We start from the raw sequence: 18,532 nt of genomic DNA, 5'->3' as shown, positions 1-18,532 counted from the left end.
CACAGACAATTAAAAATAATTCAGCACCTTTATGTAAAGTACAAAATGAAAATAAATTACATTTGGATTATTCATATGACTGCTTTGGCCTTTAATAATCTAGTTGCATTCATAGACATTTTTTTTTGTTTTTTAAGAAATAGGAATCTCCATTTGTTTCTGATTTATACCCCCAGTTTGAATTTGCTAATCATAATCTAAAGTTACTGTGATAATTATAAGGGTGATTTTTTATAACATGTATTTGTGATAATTCAACCATATATTAATTTGTGAGCAGATTGTTAGGGCAAAAGTGAAGGTGAGAGCTCACCTGTCCTGTTCATAGATTGAAATCATGACCTACTTAGAACTTGATATGTTTCGGACATTAAAAGGTTTTTTTAAGTCCTCCTACTTAGCAAAGATTTATTCTCTCATCAACTTTCTAATCATTTTCTTCATTAACTTTTAAAGAAGCTCATCTCGTCTCTTATACATCAGAAGCGAGAGAGATTTTGTGAGAGAGACCTGTGGGGCAAGAGAGTGCTCATGTGGTGTTCATGAGTCTTTGCAGATCACTGAAGTCTTTGATTAGCTAACCAGCGTGACATAGAAAAGTGCTCTTAGTAGAAAAAAATCAATTCACTGGCTTTTCTGGAAAAAAGAATGCGTGAAAAAATGTCAAAACTAAAATCATGAGATGCTCCAGTAATTAAGTGTTGTGTAACAAGTAAAGAATGGTCACATGCTTCGCAGTTGTGATTCACAATACATGCAAGATGGTATGCGCTGGCTTCTAGATTTGTTAATGTGTTCATTTGCATAAATTGCACGTTGTGATTTACATTGTCACAATGTCAATATTAAAAAAAAACAGTTAAGGTAATTTTCCCAGCACAGTTTTTGTCATAATTAGTTTTACAGCAGTTTCAAATTCACTCATTAGTATTATTAAGCCATGAGCAGCATGGTGGCACAGTGCTTAGCCTTGCTGCCTCTCAGCATTGGGTGCCCGGGTTCAGTTCTGGACCTGGAGTGCTATCTGTGTGGAGTTTGTATGTTCTTCCCATGTGGGTTTCTTCCTGGTGTTTCGGTTTCCTCCCATACTCCAAATCTGGAAAAATTGGCCTTGTGTGAGGCTGTGTGTTTATTCGTGTACCCTGTGAGGGATTGGCGTTGTCTTGGGTGTACCCTGCCTTGCTCCTGTCGCTAGCTGTGATAGACCCTTGATAACGGTCCTGTGCAGCTTCTCTTATTTGCTGTATATAAGAAGCTACATATAAGTAAGAAACTACATTTAATGTTACTGCTCCATATTCCCACTTCAATAATTTTTTTCACCATGTTGAGTGCAGAATTGTAGCAGTAATCAATATCCAATCTAATGGTCCTTTAGGTTCTTCAATAATGTTCCATTTTGGATATTCCAAACTGAACACAATATTGTAATTAAAGTGAAACTGGATTATACCGCGTAGAAACCTAATCGTGCTTATTTCTCTGTTTCTTTATGATCTCGTGTTAAAAGTAGGTCAGAGGATAGGGTTATTTTTAAACTTATGCCAATGTCAAAACATTTCTAATTAATAGGAAATTAACTTTTGATAAGCTGAGGGAAAGGGACAAGGCCAAAAAGGAGAGTCTAAGAAAAAGAAAAGTTTTATTAGAATTGCCCTTTGGGATCATTTTAACCTTGTTGTTAATGCTTTCACACTTGTGAATATTTGATAAGTAAAGACTATTATATTTGCTTTGTGCTACATATGTTAAATTTAAGATGCTGGAATTAATTTATTGTGACAAATCTTTTATTCAATGTAGTTGGCTTGGATTTAAGAAAATGTTTTTGGAAAATAAAAAAATTGGACTCAAGTCTGCTAGTATTCTTTTCCAAAATAATCAATAAAAATGAAATTAAAAAAATTAAAAATATATAAAATTAGTAAAATTAGAAAATTCAATTAGAGCATTTAACAGATATAGACCTATATATGTACATTTCAGCATCTTTTATATATTATTGTACAGCATGTGTGGTTTGAATTGAAATAGAAAAGAATTGAAAAATCATAATACAAATTTTCGTTTTATTTGCAAAAGTTACCCATCAAGCTGTGTTTGGCCATCTTAAAGCATAATTAACAAGTATAGGCATTTCTTTAATCTGCATTTTATACAGAAACACATTAGTGAAAGTCCAAGGGAAATTCTGCAGCTGTGAAATAATGAAACTGTGCTGTATAATAGCTTAGAAGTGAGACATACACATTGAGTTAATGCTTCTTTTCTGTAGTAGAATAACTGGTAGTCATAGCGAAGGTGATTAATTTTTTCCTTGCAGTAAAAAAAAGATATCCCTGCTGTAGGGCAATGTGACCATACTTGGCACCTCCAGGGAATGTTGGTTGTTAGAGTGGAAATCTTTCTAAATCTGTATCAGTTTAGAAGCTGCACATGGGAGTCCTGTCACATGTTATTGTGTCAGTGCAAGTGGCTGAACAAATGTTTTTTTCTGGACACAACATTAGTAACACTTTTGGAAATACCTGTGCCTTGAAAGGTGCAATCTTTTCCATTATAGAGTAGTACCTATTAGGAAGTGTTTTGGCAGATGTGAAACAAGTGTAGAGATTAATGTCTGTGTATCCTGGCTCACAACGAATTTTGCATGCCACATTACCCATCAAACTAATTAACTGATCAGGGAGCGGAGCATGAATTCTGTTTGTCCCATCTATTATGCAGATATTGTATGTGACATAGAGAGTGGTAAAATTGTTTTATTGTGTAATCTGAGAAGCTCTGGTGGCTGTATAACTGCTTAGAATGTATGCTAATGGCCAAATCAGATGATGAGAATGTCCTGCTTGATTTATTGTGAGAGAGGCAAAAAGTATAAATATGTAATTTTTGTCAAGCATTGCTGAATAGAACTTTTGTAGTAATTTACAGGAAAGGTACCTAAAATTCCCTGAAGAAGATACATAGAACAGACTTTGGTAGTCTGAAGTGGTCTTTGAGTAATTTGGGTGGAACGGTAGCTCTGTGGCTAAGGATCTGTGCCTGTGACTGGAAGGTTGCCGGTTCAAATCCCGCAGCCGGCAGAGGAATCCTACTCCGTTGAGCCCTTGAGCAAGGCCCTTAACACCAACTGCTCCAGGGTCGCTGTACAATGGCTGACCCTGCGCTCTGACCCCAAGCTTCTCTCCCTGTCTTTGTGTCTGTGTCTCATGGAGAGCAAGCTGGGGTATGCGAAAAGATGAATTCCTAATGCAAGAAATTCTATAGGGCTAATAAATCAACATTATCATTGTTCTTTTAAGCTTTCAAAAATGCAATCAATGATAGTGTCAACAGTGTCAAATTATCAACCATATAATTCACTAATTTAGAATGTGTTCACTAGGTTACAACCAGTCTGTTAAAATGATTCATGCTTTCTCTGATGGGTTATATGAAAGGTATTGTATATTTTGAAATGGTTACAACTTCAGTTTAGAAAACAGGCCTAAATTGTAAATGGTTCTTTGAATTCTTTTGATCCAACACAAATTGTCATTTGCCAAGCTCAGCACAATTTATTTTGTTGCATTGGTCTTTCTGAATTCCTATAAAAAAGCTCAGACACTAGCACAGTCCAGCAGGCTTTGGAGACAAAATAGATAAAAAGGCAGGAACCCAAAGTATGAAGGACTTATATATATATACATATATAAATGGCAAAGAACAAAGCTGACAGGTGTTTTCCTCTTATCATAATAAGGGCTTCTTCAAACTTTGTTTTTGTTGCAACCAGTAGTTTTAAAAACTCAATGCAAACACATAAAACTTGAAAGTCCAATGAATATTTCTCATTTCATTGCCTTTAAAATATACATCTACATTGATGCCTGCTATTTACAGATAACTCAGATTCAGTAATTGATTAATTCACCACTGTAAGCATATGCTTGAAAAGTTGGACTGTGCCTTTTGGTTCTATAGTATAAGCTGATGTAAAATTAAAGTTGGAATGAAGTGCTTCTAAAATATTCATGTCACACCAAAATGGTAGCAAGTTTCGTAATACAACAGAGTATTTGCCAAGGTTTAAAGATTGGTACTGATTTAATTCTTGATATATGTTTTAATAATACAAATGTGGAGAATACTCCCTATTGATTTTTCCCCCTTGGCAAGTTTATCACGATGTTCTCCAGGGATTTATCTTAAAGGCCCATTTGATTTTATTATTAAACATAAACTATTCCCACAGAAGGAAGACAGTGCAAAATATGCCCTTCTTCTCTTCTGTTTTCCCTGTGACTCCAGAAAAAGGGACAGTATTGTGCGAGAGAGCCCATCATGGCATAGAATTTTTATGACTCACCCAGTATCACCCTTGGGTGACTATAAGGACATAGCTGCTTGTTTGATCTGGCAGAATGTATTTAGTACACAAAGTTCTTCAAATTAAATAGCCTGTAAATGTCTGATTTTATATGTTTGTTAAATGTTAAGACCCTGCCTCTACATTCAGTTAAGTAGGGGTGTCTGGGACGTGGTGATGATATAAACCTAGAATGTGTGTTCTTTGAAGACTGAAGAGCTCGAACTTCACCGGGGAATGATAACTGTGGGGATCTTAAGGACTTGGGTCAAATAAGCTAATTAATTTTTATGGTAAATGTCCCAGTCCCAACTTTGGTTTTATTCTTTTGCATTCATGTCTTACAATTAGACTGGACTGAAGTTGTTTTTAGGCCACTGACACAGTCATTGGGTTTTCTTATGAAACATTGAACCCTGCAGTCCACAAGCTAAACTGCTGCAGTAACCAGTTAGGTAAGCCCAATACCCTGTAAAAACCCAAATTAGGAGCAGATAATATTTCTCACAGGCATGTGTTACATGTTTCCCCCTTTACATTGCTCAACATATTTCCATACAGATGTTTTAATAACATCACATTGGTGACTGTTTGAATGTGTACAATATGTTCATTTGTTGTTTTCTTTGAATTGTTTAAAGTGCAGAGACTAAAAAATGTTCTAAATGAATTTTTGATCCCCTGCTCTATAAATTAAATTCCAATAAAATAAATTAAACTCTATCAATTAAATTAAAATTTAATTGTATTGGTGAGTCCTTTATCCAAACACGTTTAACATCAATGAACTGTACAATATTAATTTATATTTTAATTTTAATTCATGTAAATTGTATAGATTTCACAGAAATAGAAATCTGTATAAAATACTAAATGTGGTTAGGGTCCTTCACTTGTAACTGCAAGGTTGTAGGTTTAAATCCCAGGTGAAACACTGTTGTTACATCCTTGAGCAAGGTACCTCTCCCAACCTGCTACAGTAGAATACACAGCTGTGTTAACAGATGCAAATGTATACAGTATATGTATATATCAATTGCTTTGGATAGAAACACCACCCAAAAGAATTAATAGTAGTAATTGCTATTGTCCTGTTATTTTATATTACTGGATTTGTAATTGACTGAATCTTCTTTTTTTTGCAGCCTGAAAACTTACAGAAGACATGGCTTCGAGAATTTTATCAGGTACTGTAGTACACATTAATAGTTTTTATTTCACTTAATTCAATTTTTGTACACAGATTTTTTTTTTACAGTTTGGATTAGAGATTGCGTCATTTCCATTGGCAGAGGTTCTGTGAGCTTGAAAGCTTCTCTCTGTCCTCTTCCTTCATTCTGCCTGTTGCCATCGACATTCTTTCTCTTCTCAGTTTGCTTTAACCTGCATATGCTCAGCACAGCACTATTGAATTAGACCATGAGCAGGTCAGTACAAATGTCCAAATGCCAAGATGATTTGTGCCTTGGGGATTTCTGAATGTCAGCCGGCTCCCTACAGGTGTCAGTACCATCTGCACCGATGCTTGTGTAGTTACATACAGTATGGCTTGGGGCAGTTTATGATTTTCCGGATCATATCTGTTCTGTTTTTTTTATAGACTAACTTTTTTCAGTTTGTGAAACTGCCTGGAAAAACACTTTTTCTATTTTTCTCTTACCTTTGATCTAGAAAAACATCAAACAAACCACAGCTTTTTCCATTTTCTTGATGGGGGAATGTATTTGCATAACCTGTGTGTTGCACTGTGCACATAAACTCTGTGTTAAAGGAGCATGCACATTTTTTGTCATCTTGTTAAATTTATAGTGTCAGTAATACACAGAATAATAAAAACCGTAGATGTAGTTTCTTTAGTGTGGGAAAATTTATTGCACGTTTTAAAAGAAATATGTGTGAACACCACACTAACATTTGACCGACAGGCTCAGAGCTCTTGACCTTCACTTTAACTGGTTTTGAAACCTACTGCTAGTCTAGCCCTTTGCCGTTTGAGTAGTGCCTTCTACTTGCTCTCAGTTTAGAACACCTAAGATCTGAGCCAAGCATGCACACTGTATATGTAGAATGCCAGCTCTCCATTTACATTTAGATTTCAAGATCATTTCTCTTTCTCATTTCTTATTTGTATTAGAAAATGAGTGCATTTTGAAAACAAGATCAGCACATTAAATCTAGCCTGATCACCAACCTATAAAGTACATTTTTACTGTGTATAAATATTATTTAGAGATGCAGATAAAATGATCAAAGAAAATAATGTCTACTTTGAAGATGAATAAATTACTCATGATGAATGACCTTTAATTGCACTTTATATCCTTGGGAATGCACTCATTTAAAATACTGTGAATTACTTGGCGGAGGCAAGATGTTTCATTTTAACTTATTAGTCTTGGCTGTTGTTTTTGTTTCGTTATTGAAACTTAGACTCTATGAATCATTGAGGCTTAAAGTTGAGAGTTGTTGTAGAAGAGTTCATTGAACTGAGTAAATGAACACAGCTGGCCGCTAACCAACAGGTGTGTCCTTTACCTGAAGAGTCTTTTCTCTAAAGTGTTTTGCTGATTAGTTTGGCAGTCAGAGCAAGCCTCTCAAAGGCACAAATATTGATGCCTGGAACTGTTTAAGAAGCTGTTTCAAAGTGAAGAACTCCTGACATTTCTGTGTTTTTTACATTACAAAAATAAATTAGTGCAGTGTGCATATACGGTACATAAACCGTGTATGTATGTGTTGGTGGTTCTGTGGCTAAGGATCTGCGCCAGTGGCTGGAAAGTTGCCGGTTCGTATCTCGCGGCCGGCAGAGAAATGCTACTCTGTTGGGCCCCTGAGCAAGGCCCTTAACACCAACTGCTCCAGGGGCGGCGTATAAATGGCTGACCCAATGCTCTGACCCCGAGTTTCTCTCCCTATCTGTGTCTGTGTGTCTCATGGAGAGCAAGTTGGGATATGCGAAAAGACAAATTCCTAATACAAGAAATTGTATATGGCCAATAAAGTGATCTTACCTTATATTATCTTATCTTAATATAGAGATACCAATGTTGGGCGCATTGCAAAATGCCTGGCTACGTTAACTGGATATCACTCTGGTTTCTGCCTTGACAGTTTGGGTTGTTCACACAGCCATTAAGACAGATCCTGAAGAGGCAAACACAATACTGATCAAAAAATGGAAACGCCCTTTGTAAACTCAGTTAATACGGAGTTGAGCTACTACTGTACTGTATGTGCAGATTGGTGGTTCAGATCCAGTGACTGAAAAGGCCATAACGTATGGATTAACATCAATAAGTGACCACACGTACTCTATAGATTGGGACGTGACATGCTGGAAGACAGGAAAGAAATCCTGCTATATGGGGTAAAGATAATTCACTCAGTACCATTTGGTGACACATGTGCACTCATCTGTTTGTCGAGAACATGATGAAGAATGGTTCATTTCACCACATCATATTTCTCCTCTGTTCTGTAGTCTGTTGCCTGTGCTCTTTGCACCATGGATGCAAAAATTACACTTCTTTCAAAGCCATCGAGGTCTCCTCTTGCAGCTGTGTTAGCCATAGTTAGAGGCAACCAGGCCTGTTTTTATACATCACCCTGAGCATGCTGGAATGTTATTTGGTTAATCAATTATAAAAAAAGCACTTGCTCAAAGTTACTGTTTCTCAAATGTACAGGATGGCAAGTGGCTTTTGCATCCCCAGTCACTTTTTTGTGTTATGAATAGAAGTTTTGATGATACCATTAAAACAAAGAAAAAGAAATGTACCCGATATTTGCAGCCATTTACAACAATCTAAGCCCTAGTAGTGACAACTTACAGTCAGTCATGTCTCGGGGTTGTATTTACAGCCAAGAAGAGAAACAACTGTCAAACCAGTTTGTTCTGTCTAGGAAGATGTCAGTCCTTCAGTTTATAGTGACTATTTAGAGTGGAAGAATGAAAATGAGCGAGTCATATGAATCGTTGCAGTGGGTGTTTGAGTGTTCATGCTTTGGTATTTGTTTTCCAGGAGCCGGGAAAACCCTAGAGTTACTATTCTTAGTCAGGTGGAACTCAGCTAGCTGCCTTTTTACATGAATTGACTTGACATTTTCTGAAAGTGATATAAAGAAAATCTTTCTAATAAATTTTGTTTAAAAAATTATTTTACAGAGAGTGTTTCTATTAATATAACTGTCTTAGAATTCTTGCTAGAAAGAAAGAATAGAACGTGGCCTTTCATAAAGGGGGAAAGAAAAAAAAGTAGGTAAAACTGTATTTTTGTGAATACTGTCAGTAGGCTGCTTGTTTTATCCTTCATTGATATTTGTATTGTTTATAAATTGTACAGTATAATTTTTATAAATTGTGGGTGTTAAAAGTGCATCTTGGTTAATAGGAAGTAAGCAAGGTTGCTTAATTTCTAATCTAAGATTTCACTGCTTTCCTTGAGAAATAGTTTATCCTAGTCTTGAAGTCACGTATACGGGAGTCATGTAATTTAAGCAATGAGAGTTGACATAGACTGTTGTTTTTCCTTGTAAGTATGTAAGTTATGAAGCCTAGTGACTTTGAATGAAGTGGAAATGACTAGACTTCGGCCCGCTTGTTTAAAATAAGTTACTTCTATTATCTTAGCCGAGCCTATAGCCAGCTGCCAGGCACTTTGTGTGACGTCATGGAAAACTTGTGGTATCCTGAGCACACTGCAGTGTTAAGAAACAACCTTGTGCCTACAACTGTAAGCCCAGAGTATTGTCAAACAACTGCAAACCCTCTGTAACATGATGTGCCACAACAGGTAGACTAATATTTGACCACAAAAAGATAGAGAAAACAGCTTAAGGTAAATTGTAGTTCAGAATTGTTTTAGAAAACCTGAATGCATTGACTTATTTTACCATTTAGTTGAGCTTTTGTCAAATATTCAAGTTTTCTTTTTTGTATGCATATTGAAAAATTGCAGTTTCTAAGACTTAAAAAAAAGAGTGAAAAAGGGTTTGTAATATTTTGTTTCTCAATTTTGTACTGTAAATGAAAAAAATGAATTTAGAGTGAAATTTCTTTACTGAAATGCACTATGATGGAATGGAAACCTTGAATGTTTTTTTTCTTAAGGTAACTTTACTGTTTCATGCATTTAGTATTTTCGTATGTAGCCAAAGACTTATTTTTTAGTTTTGATCAGTGTTATCATAATTCCAGTCCCTATACTGTAAATATATTGTTTGAATTTATCTTTAAACAGAAATCCTCACTACACTGTATTGTTTTTATAACACACCCTTTTTATTGTGTATCTTTTTCTAAATAAAGGTTTAATTTTTTTATAAACAGTTGTGCTTCCTTACAAAGTCTAAAAATGCATTTCTATCCCGTTATTTTTAAGTTATCCCTCTAAAGAAGGTTGTACAGTTATCTTTTTTCCATATGCTGCTAAGATAAATAATGTAACATCCTGGAGAGAAAACGTTGCTTGACTGATTTTTCAGTGGTTTACAGTAGTAGGATATCCTGCCAGCTCAGTCACTGATACAACAGAAAAACAACACTATGTCTTTTTACTGGGTAGATGCTGTCCTGTCTGGTTGTGTGTTTTAAATAACACCCGCAGTGCTGTGTTGAATTATGTTCTTTGGTGTGTGTTTTTCAAATGCATTCGAAAAATAAATGTTTTAAATGACAAGAAAGTTCACTAAAATTTAGGAGCTGAAAGTTGGATTTCATAAAGTCCTCATTTTACAAAGTTTAGTTATATAAAAGTTAAACTAATCTACTTCTCATCATAATTTTTATGGACTGCAATGGGTTCACTTCGTAATGGCATAGTAGTATAATAAACAGAATATTCTTGCTGTTTGTGTGAAGACATTTATTATTTTATTTTATTATTATTATTATTATGATGTAATTAGTAGGTATTTGAAAGTTAAAAGTAACAAATTTAAAGAAATTGGAGTTGAATGGCCAGTTCCCCAACCTTGCTGTACACTGAAGTTCTCTGTCAACTTCCAGAAGTATATGAAAAAGTATATTAAAACAATTGGCCAGCTAAACTTTTTAAGCATCATTTTTTGTTTTTGCAAATTACTGTGTGGAAGGAAAAAAAAAATGACCTTTGAAAACAAAGAATGGTAGGACAGTATTCTAGTTTCCCTTCAAGTCAGAATCAAATCTGTCGTGTTTCTTGAAACCAGCTCAAGATCGTGCTATGGAGCAAGGAGCACAGCGTGTTAGGAAACCAGCCACTCTCTGTGGCATCTCCCTAAATAAAAGGACTTTCACCTGCAGAGAGTGACCCAAGAGCACACTCAGTTGACTGGATTAGATTTTTTGTTCAAACTTTGTGATTTCCAGCAGAAAAGAGTAAAGCAGAATATGTACAGTAAAATGCGATTTATATCTGCTAAGCTAATGGAAAATACATATAATGTTGCATTATGCAGTAGTCATTTCCTTCTCTCACATGCGATTGTTAGGTCTCAACATCAGAGAGGTGGAGCAGCAGTGGAAAGTTGTGGTGAAGCAGAGAGAGTATGTGTCTAGCTGGTGACACACTTCAGCACAAGCACAGAGAAAGAGAATGGAGTGAATGGCATCTAGCCTGTGCAAGTTACAGGGAGGCATAGAAAGATGCACGGCCACGTAGGGTTTATTTTCACACTGGAAAGTAAAGAGAAAGAAGAAAAAACAATTATATGACCATGACCATGGAGTCACATATATATCCCCCAATCCTGTTTGTATGTTGAAAGATAGTAACTGTTAACCCCCTCCCCCCTTGAAGAAAAGAAAAAAAGTGAAGGTTCAAATAGTTTTTGGAAACACAAATTAAACCACAGTTCCGAAATAGTTTCTTTTTTTCCTGACTGAACACTTCATTGTTTTCCACCACTGGGATGGTGCTCACCATGAAAAGGAACAAGACTGATATGAGCTACCACTGGCAGGCTTTTACTCTCCATGTCCTCAATGTAGAGCAAAGGGGAGAGCTTTATTAAAACTGTTATCAGGAACACCTGAAGCCTTTTCCAACTTTATTAACATTTAGCAGTGCTATCACTTGTGTTGAAGCTCTGTTAACGGACAGGTTTTAAGATTTCTATTTCACAGTTTCCAGGAAGCTTTGATAGTTTACCAATAAGTAAATTGCCCTGAATTTAGTTGGAAATAGCCCTGAATTCAATTAGGGTACATGTCTTATGTTTTTTTTAGTAGTACTTGATCAAGAAGTGATCATAGTGCTTGAATAGCACAGTGATAATTTGCTCACTTAACTGAAGCAGGAAATATACATATATTTATTTTTTGTGGCAGCGTTCTCATCCCAGATATGCAACATGTACTGTATATTACCTTGCCTGACATTTAAACAGACACAGCCAATTGGTTTTTAAAGCTGTTTGCTTGTCTGACTTTCCATAAAGTTGTCTGGCAATGAATCAAAGGTTCCTTTCCAATCAGGTTGTATGGGCAGAGTTATTTTGAGGCAATAACATCAGAGGTTTAATTTTGCTGTTTGTTAAATTGTATGCTTTCTAAACTTAACAGCTGTGTGCTTGGCTTTGCTTACTTTGGCTTGAGAGTCCAACATCCTTAAAAAATGAGTAGATTCCTTTTGGCACAGATAATTTTATTCTCCAGTACATTCATAGATAAACTGTAGTAAGAAGAGTGCCACGCTGCCTGTGGCAGACAGGATTGTTTTATCGATTGTTTTATCAGTTGCTGAGGGATTTTTGACACTAATGAGAGGGCTCTGTTGGAGAAGGACGATTATTAATGACACTTGGGAGGTTTTGCCTTAGAAGCAGCTGAGAACATTAATGATTAGAAGACTGATGAGATAACAATGCTTTATGAGATTTTTTCATGTCTTCCTTATTTTTGACACTATTTTGTGGTAAAGTGCAGTATCGATTAAATATACTGTTTCCATAGAATTATTTTTTTAAACAGTGTCATAAAGTAATGCTTTCAAGGTTTTGGTCCATACATCTATATTTGTATCATAAGTAGAATGCTTTTGTCTTATCCTTCATTATACTACATTTTGCTGCCAAACCCTGTCTAATGCTGTCTTTCACCACTTTCACCACAGTCAGTTTTTCTCAACCACAAATAGCTTTCTTTTGTAGAAAATTGGAAGCCTCAAATAAGACACAAAAGAGAGCAAAGATTTGGAAAATATTAAAAAAGGATAGAAAAGGGTGTTCCCTATGTGACTGCGGTTGACGTTAAAGAGGATTTTTTTGCGGAGCTGCCCTTTTTCCACGAGTGTATTGTAGCAATCTCTTGGGCTTGCCTTAACCAAAGTAGTACATTAACTTCATACTTTAGCCTTTTCCAAACCACAGATTTTCTCAGGAATATTATCCTAGAATCCTGCTGCATCAAAGTAAATACGTCTTCATTGGAAAGTGAAAGTTTGTGTTAAGATTAAGCTTAAAGACAAGACTTGGCTTTGTGTATGTGTGTGCTTTGTGTGTGTTCTGAAAATATAATTTTTTATGTTTTGTACTTTACTTTATTGGAAAGCGGGATGTTCTATGGTGAAAGTTTCCAACAGTCATGCAGTCAACTGAACTTTTCAGTAATCCCACAACACAAAGAATTATTTTCCTGACTGGTCCTTCATCTGTTGAGTTCCCTTCCTGTTTTGATACGAAGATGTGAATGGGTAGGGTGAGAAGTGCACATGCACACGTACACATACACATTGCAGAAGCACGAACATCTTAAACTTCAGGTTTTTTTATCGTGATTTTTTGTGTGACTTGCAGGTCTTACTCTTGAGATAAATGTGTTCAGGTTCTGTTTCTCTTTATTTGTGTTAAATTACATGCTGGGTGATAGGCCTGGCCAATGTCTGGGATTTATTTCAAAAAGATTGTTTTCTAGCATCTGTGCTGCCAGAATGTAGTTTACTTTAACTCTGGACTCCTGTCAAATCTTTACTTTCAAAAATCACCTAATTGATGCTTTGGCCTAAATTTAAATATGGAAGATTTTAAAAGATACTGCGTTCGATGATATAAAGATGCTCTTCATTCAAGATGAGGAAAGTTTAAAACTTTTTGACATTTGGAGGAATCATATCCTGCTAAATAACTAGACAAATGCAGAAATGGAGAAAATAGTAGGAATAGTTAACAGAAGACTATAATCATCTAGACTCTGATCTTGATACTCGGTGTAGTGTAATATTGTAATTTGATTACAGGTATTGAAAAAAGTATTACTGTATTAACATGCAGTACATGAGTTGTTGGTTTAGTTTCATTTTGTTGAGACAGAGTTGAAAATCCCTTTTATGGTTCACTCAAGTGAGTAAGAATGTGTGTAAACATATTTAAACAAATGCCAGACTTCAGAAGGCTATAATCTATGTTGCAGAGGACTGTTTAATGGGTTGTGTTTAATGCCAAGTTTAAATAAATACCAAGATTTCACACTCATGCCTGTGAAGCACCTTTGCTGAAATGAATGCTTTAATTGCTGATGAAAATTTCATGTAAAAAGTATGTCTTAACTAGAGCTGCAGTGGTTTATGTCTTGTTACGTTCCAAGCCCACTGTTTTCCCTATTTTTTACAATAAGAAAGAAGTGAACAATGCAAGATCATCAATTAATTTAGTAATTGTTAAAATTGTATGAGCACCCTGCTTGTTTGGAGTCTACGGAGCCCAGACTCTTATGTGCTAAAGTAGTAATCTAACCTTAACTGTTGTTTTAATATCTATGAGACTTTTCTTATAACGGTTAACAATCTTATCGAGTGTTAATATCTACAAAGTTTTGTGTGTGGGATTTTAAGTCTGTACAGTAGAACAAACTACCCACACTAACTGAATTTTCCTTTAATATACAGTTAACTCTATTTCTTTAATTCTGATAAATGTTAAGTACAATATTGCTCTCATTGAGAATTTCTTGTTCTAGTGAATTCTTCAATTACAATCTGTTAATTGTTGCTATCAATAAAAACGGTTACAAAATTTGTGTCCTTTTGGGAAGATATGAAGAGAAAATTTGGGGATAAAAATAAACATCTTATTAGCAGTATTCCTTTGTAAACACTTTGGCAAGCTGTGGTTATGGAACGATTTGTCAAAATCCACTCTCTTTTAATCTTTTGTAATTTAATAAAAATGTTTCTTTCCAAAGTTCTTTTTCTTTTGAAGTAACCATTTTTAGCTTCATACTTTTTTTATCAGAGCAAGATAAAATGGTGTTTTCTTAACAGTTCTTAACCCTCAAAATTTTGCTCAGGAAGTTGGTTGTTATTCTGAGTAAAACTAGAGGCATTAATACTCTAGTAGTTAAAAAATATTGAACCAGACATTTACAAAGCACTGTGTTCCAAGACACTTTTGTGGGTAAACCTACTGTACTGTACCTGTTTTACAGGTAGCTTCTGTTCTGTCCAATTTGGAGATTTTTAATGGCAACTCTTTTGTACACCCTTCTGGGAATGTCAGTGAGGTTACCCTCTTCCATTTGAAGTGGGTGTTTTGTGTATTTTAAAAGTGAATTCAAAAATGACCCCAGGTGTGCCCTGTAAAGATAACCAAACTAATGAGTGTCACTTCCCAACCCACAATTACTTTACAAAACCAAGCTTTGAATTTTAAGAAGCTTTTCTCCACAGAATGGATTTTTTTAGATAAAGCAGCTCTTATGATTACTTAAAAGATATTATTTGCATTGACATCTGAGATAAAGTAAAATTTTCATAAATGTGAGAAGATTTCCTCAGAATATCCACCCTTACAGAGCAAATAGAAGCACTACAGAGTAAACAGAATTTTATTGTATCTTGGAAAAAGTTAAAACAGTTCCTTAGACAAACATCCTACTGTGCAAAGTGCTCTAATATGGAAATAAGGGAAAACATGGCTATGTATCACGGATACAGGTGGAACGTGCTATTAATCTTCCTTTAAGTGCATACCAGATAGCACAATTGTTGGTATTTTTTAATGTCTTTTTAAGACTAGCTTACTGTAATACTGTATGTGCAAAACTACTGCATTTTAAAATGTTTAGTTTTTAATGAATTTGTGAAAAAGAATATGCCTGTTTTTCAAAAATGTGCTTTTGCACCTTGGAATTATACTATTTATCTACAGTGAACATTGTAGTATGTGAATTGACAAAAGTTATTTTTCCTAGATTAAAAAGACCTAAAAATATATTAAATCATTCCTCTCTGTATTTATGTTAGACATTTGTACATTATGCACTGAAAAAGACCTTGAAGTATCTGACGATAAAGGTCAAGTTAGTTTTTATGGAACTTGACCTTCTCGGTAGGGGCTGAGAGGTACACTAATCTTTTTGGTTGGAATTCTGAATTCTCCAGCATGGTCTTGGGTCATTCAGTTAAGCGACAAGCCATAGGTTGATTGAAAATCCATAGTGTTATCGCCATACATTAGCGCCATACATTTATTTGATTTCACTTTTAGTGAGAATAATAAAAGGTTCTTAGTGGGCTAGACTTTCAGTTCTTATGGCTGTCCCTCATATAACACCCCCTTGGAGAGCTAAAGATCCCCAGTGACAATGATATAATGCTGTACCTTGTTCATCCATCCTTACATACTGCATAAATTGGAGGCCTCTGGGTGCTGTAATTCACTTTGGTATAGATTTCCTTTACAGGTCAACACCTCTGAACAACTTTGGTATATTCAGACACCCCTGTGTACTTGAAAGTGGATGAGAACAGTGAATAATTGTATGTTCTTGTTTGACCTAAGCTCCATCAAGGCCCAGCTACTGAAACAGCACAAAAAAGCTGCTGTATTCTTCTGCAGTTGGTTATCCTGTGTCAGTAGTTGTTAAATTAATTTCAATTACAATGGGACTTTTTCTGTGTTTTTCACTGGCTGCTGTATGATCTTTTTAAATGTTTTTATGGTGTCTGTTGAAATGATATAATGTACACAAAAAAGAGTCAATTAAGTGTTTTTTTTTAGCAGTGGAATTATTTCTTGCTAAATAAAGGTTTAGTCTGAAATATCTGAAGTGTACATCAATTTTATTTAATTCCTAACAATCACTTAAACACAGTGATGCATATGCATACTGGATAAAGCTTGTTACTATAGTTTCTCAGACTATGCTCTTACAGTTGGACCTGTATCACAAAGCAAACAATCTAATGGACATGGTTAACTATGGTGGTGTCAGATACTTATGTATACCTAACTCGAGTGGGAGTGTTAATTTATTTTTTTAAGTGATATGAAAGAAATGTACTGTATGAATTAAAGTACTTGGAATGATGGATATCAAGAAACTGGATTGACTTAACCATACATGTTGCCCTTAAACAACTGTAGCTAAAGAGTACTGTGCACAAATAAATATTCAGTATGGCTACAGTATTCAATAACATGCTTTGTTTATATTTATACTAAACAACAACAGGACCTTCCCACATATAACTGAAAGAAAATTCACACCGTTATGGGAAATGACAAAATAAAACCTTGTTTTGGACTGACTTAATTGAATAGATATCACTTTTTATTGAATAGACTGACATTTGTTATCAGTTGGCTATATCAACATGGGTGAAAGTTACAGGCTAGTAGCCTGTGAAAGTTACAGGCTGGTAGCATGTATGGCCACTGTTTAAAGCAATGCATAACTGTCACATTCTCAACTTGCAAGAAGGGCGTTGTAATGTGATGCGTGTCCTTCTGGAATGTTGTTACATCGGGATGATCTTATGGAGTGGCAGAAAATGTGGTCCCTGGATGTAGTGTCATTGAAGCAGTCAGGTTGCTGTCAGCAGCGCCAGTTCAGCAGTAACTAGACTGTCCTACCAAAACCATAACATTTGAAGATTTCTACTGATTGGTGTTCGTGCACAACAATTAGTGTATCATTCTGTGTGTCTGTCCAAACTCACTGTCTGCCTGAGGTGACTTAGTACTTTAAGAAGATAAGGTCACTCATGACTAGTTAATAATAATCTAAAACATTACATTTCATGCCATTTGAAATCAGCCTCAAAAGTCTGTATGCCTTTTCTATATGCATGCATGAATAGAATGATACATTTATTTTGATGGTCTGTATAATATTAGTGATGGAATGTTTTTCTGTACTTTCTGTACTTTTCTGTACTCTGCTGTACATATTGCACCTGGTAGCACATGGAGTTCACATTTTGAGAGCCAGAAAGAAAGGCTATTTCTGCAAACAGGAATTTAAATGTGCTGTTCAATGTGTTTGCTCTTTTATAAAACATGCTCAACATTTTCTTATGCTACTTATTAGACACATTTTACCCAACAATTTAGCTGTTCAAATGGTCTAGTACCAAAAGATCAGGACTGTAATGCAATAGTAATTTCCTTATGTGTTTTTAACTTGACAAATTCATTTGAAAGGTTTGTTTCAGAAAACATCCAGGGGAAGATTGTGTCTAAATTGTGAGGAAACATAAGTATCTCCCCTAAGGAGAAACTCAGCAGAGGTCCCCTCTCAAAGATTTGATGGATTGTTGCGGTGAAGAAGTAGTTTTGTGTGAATGTTACATAAACACAGAGCAAAGGCCCTGGGGATCAGAACCTTTTTCCAGTGCAACTTTTACAATTCAGTGTATGCTTTGGATATCGTTTGATATTCATACAGTGCAAGTAGAAATGATCTCAGTTTGTGGCAAGTAGCCTATAAATGATTGTTGTAGAAATGTGATAAGTTGCAAAATATTGCTGATTCACTCTTATTTTTGTGTGCAGTAATATAGGGTATATGATATTTTGTATTAAACATATAATTAATTATACCTTCTCAGCTACACTGCGTAGATATATTAGACTTTACGTTTGATGGATTTAATTCTAGAGGCCAGGGGTGGGTAACCTTGGCACTTCATTTCATGGCATTACAGGACTTTGAACCTTCCAATACATTTATTACCGAGTTGATCCTAAATTGTTTAATTAACCCGGGTAGTGAAGATCACTTTGATAATTAAGCATTAGCTGGAACAAAAATGTGTAATGGAATGGATGTGCCAAGGTTGCGTGGTGCAGGTCCACTTCCCAAATTTTTTTTATAGCGTCGCTTCATCTTGATATTTACTTTGTTTTGCAAATTATCAGACATGACAATTATATTATTATGTTACATATTTAATTTGGTATTATGATTGGTATCATATTGCA

The 18,532-nt window shown here is 35.2% G+C and overlaps 1 protein-coding gene across 2 annotated transcripts in view; it reads left to right on the top strand.

Annotated features, from left to right (window-relative positions):
- inpp5a (inositol polyphosphate-5-phosphatase A) overlaps positions 1–18,532 on the top strand; it is a 145,729-nt gene that overhangs the window by 38,029 nt on the left and 89,168 nt on the right. For both annotated transcript variants that reach the window (XM_088635021.1, XM_088635022.1), the window contains exon 2: positions 5,497–5,538. In XM_088635021.1, coding sequence (XP_088491147.1) covers positions 5,497–5,538 — 42 coding nt within the window. The remainder of the gene's footprint in view (positions 1–5,496; positions 5,539–18,532) is intronic.

Source organism: Lepisosteus platostomus, chromosome 6 (genome assembly GCF_059453375.1).
Source record: "Lepisosteus platostomus isolate fLepPlt1 chromosome 6, fLepPlt1.hap1, whole genome shotgun sequence".
Classification (NCBI taxonomy): Eukaryota; Metazoa; Chordata; class Actinopteri; order Semionotiformes; family Lepisosteidae; genus Lepisosteus; species Lepisosteus platostomus.
The sequence above is the reverse complement of the archived record's forward strand: the minus strand, read 5'-3'. Positions and strand labels throughout refer to the sequence as shown.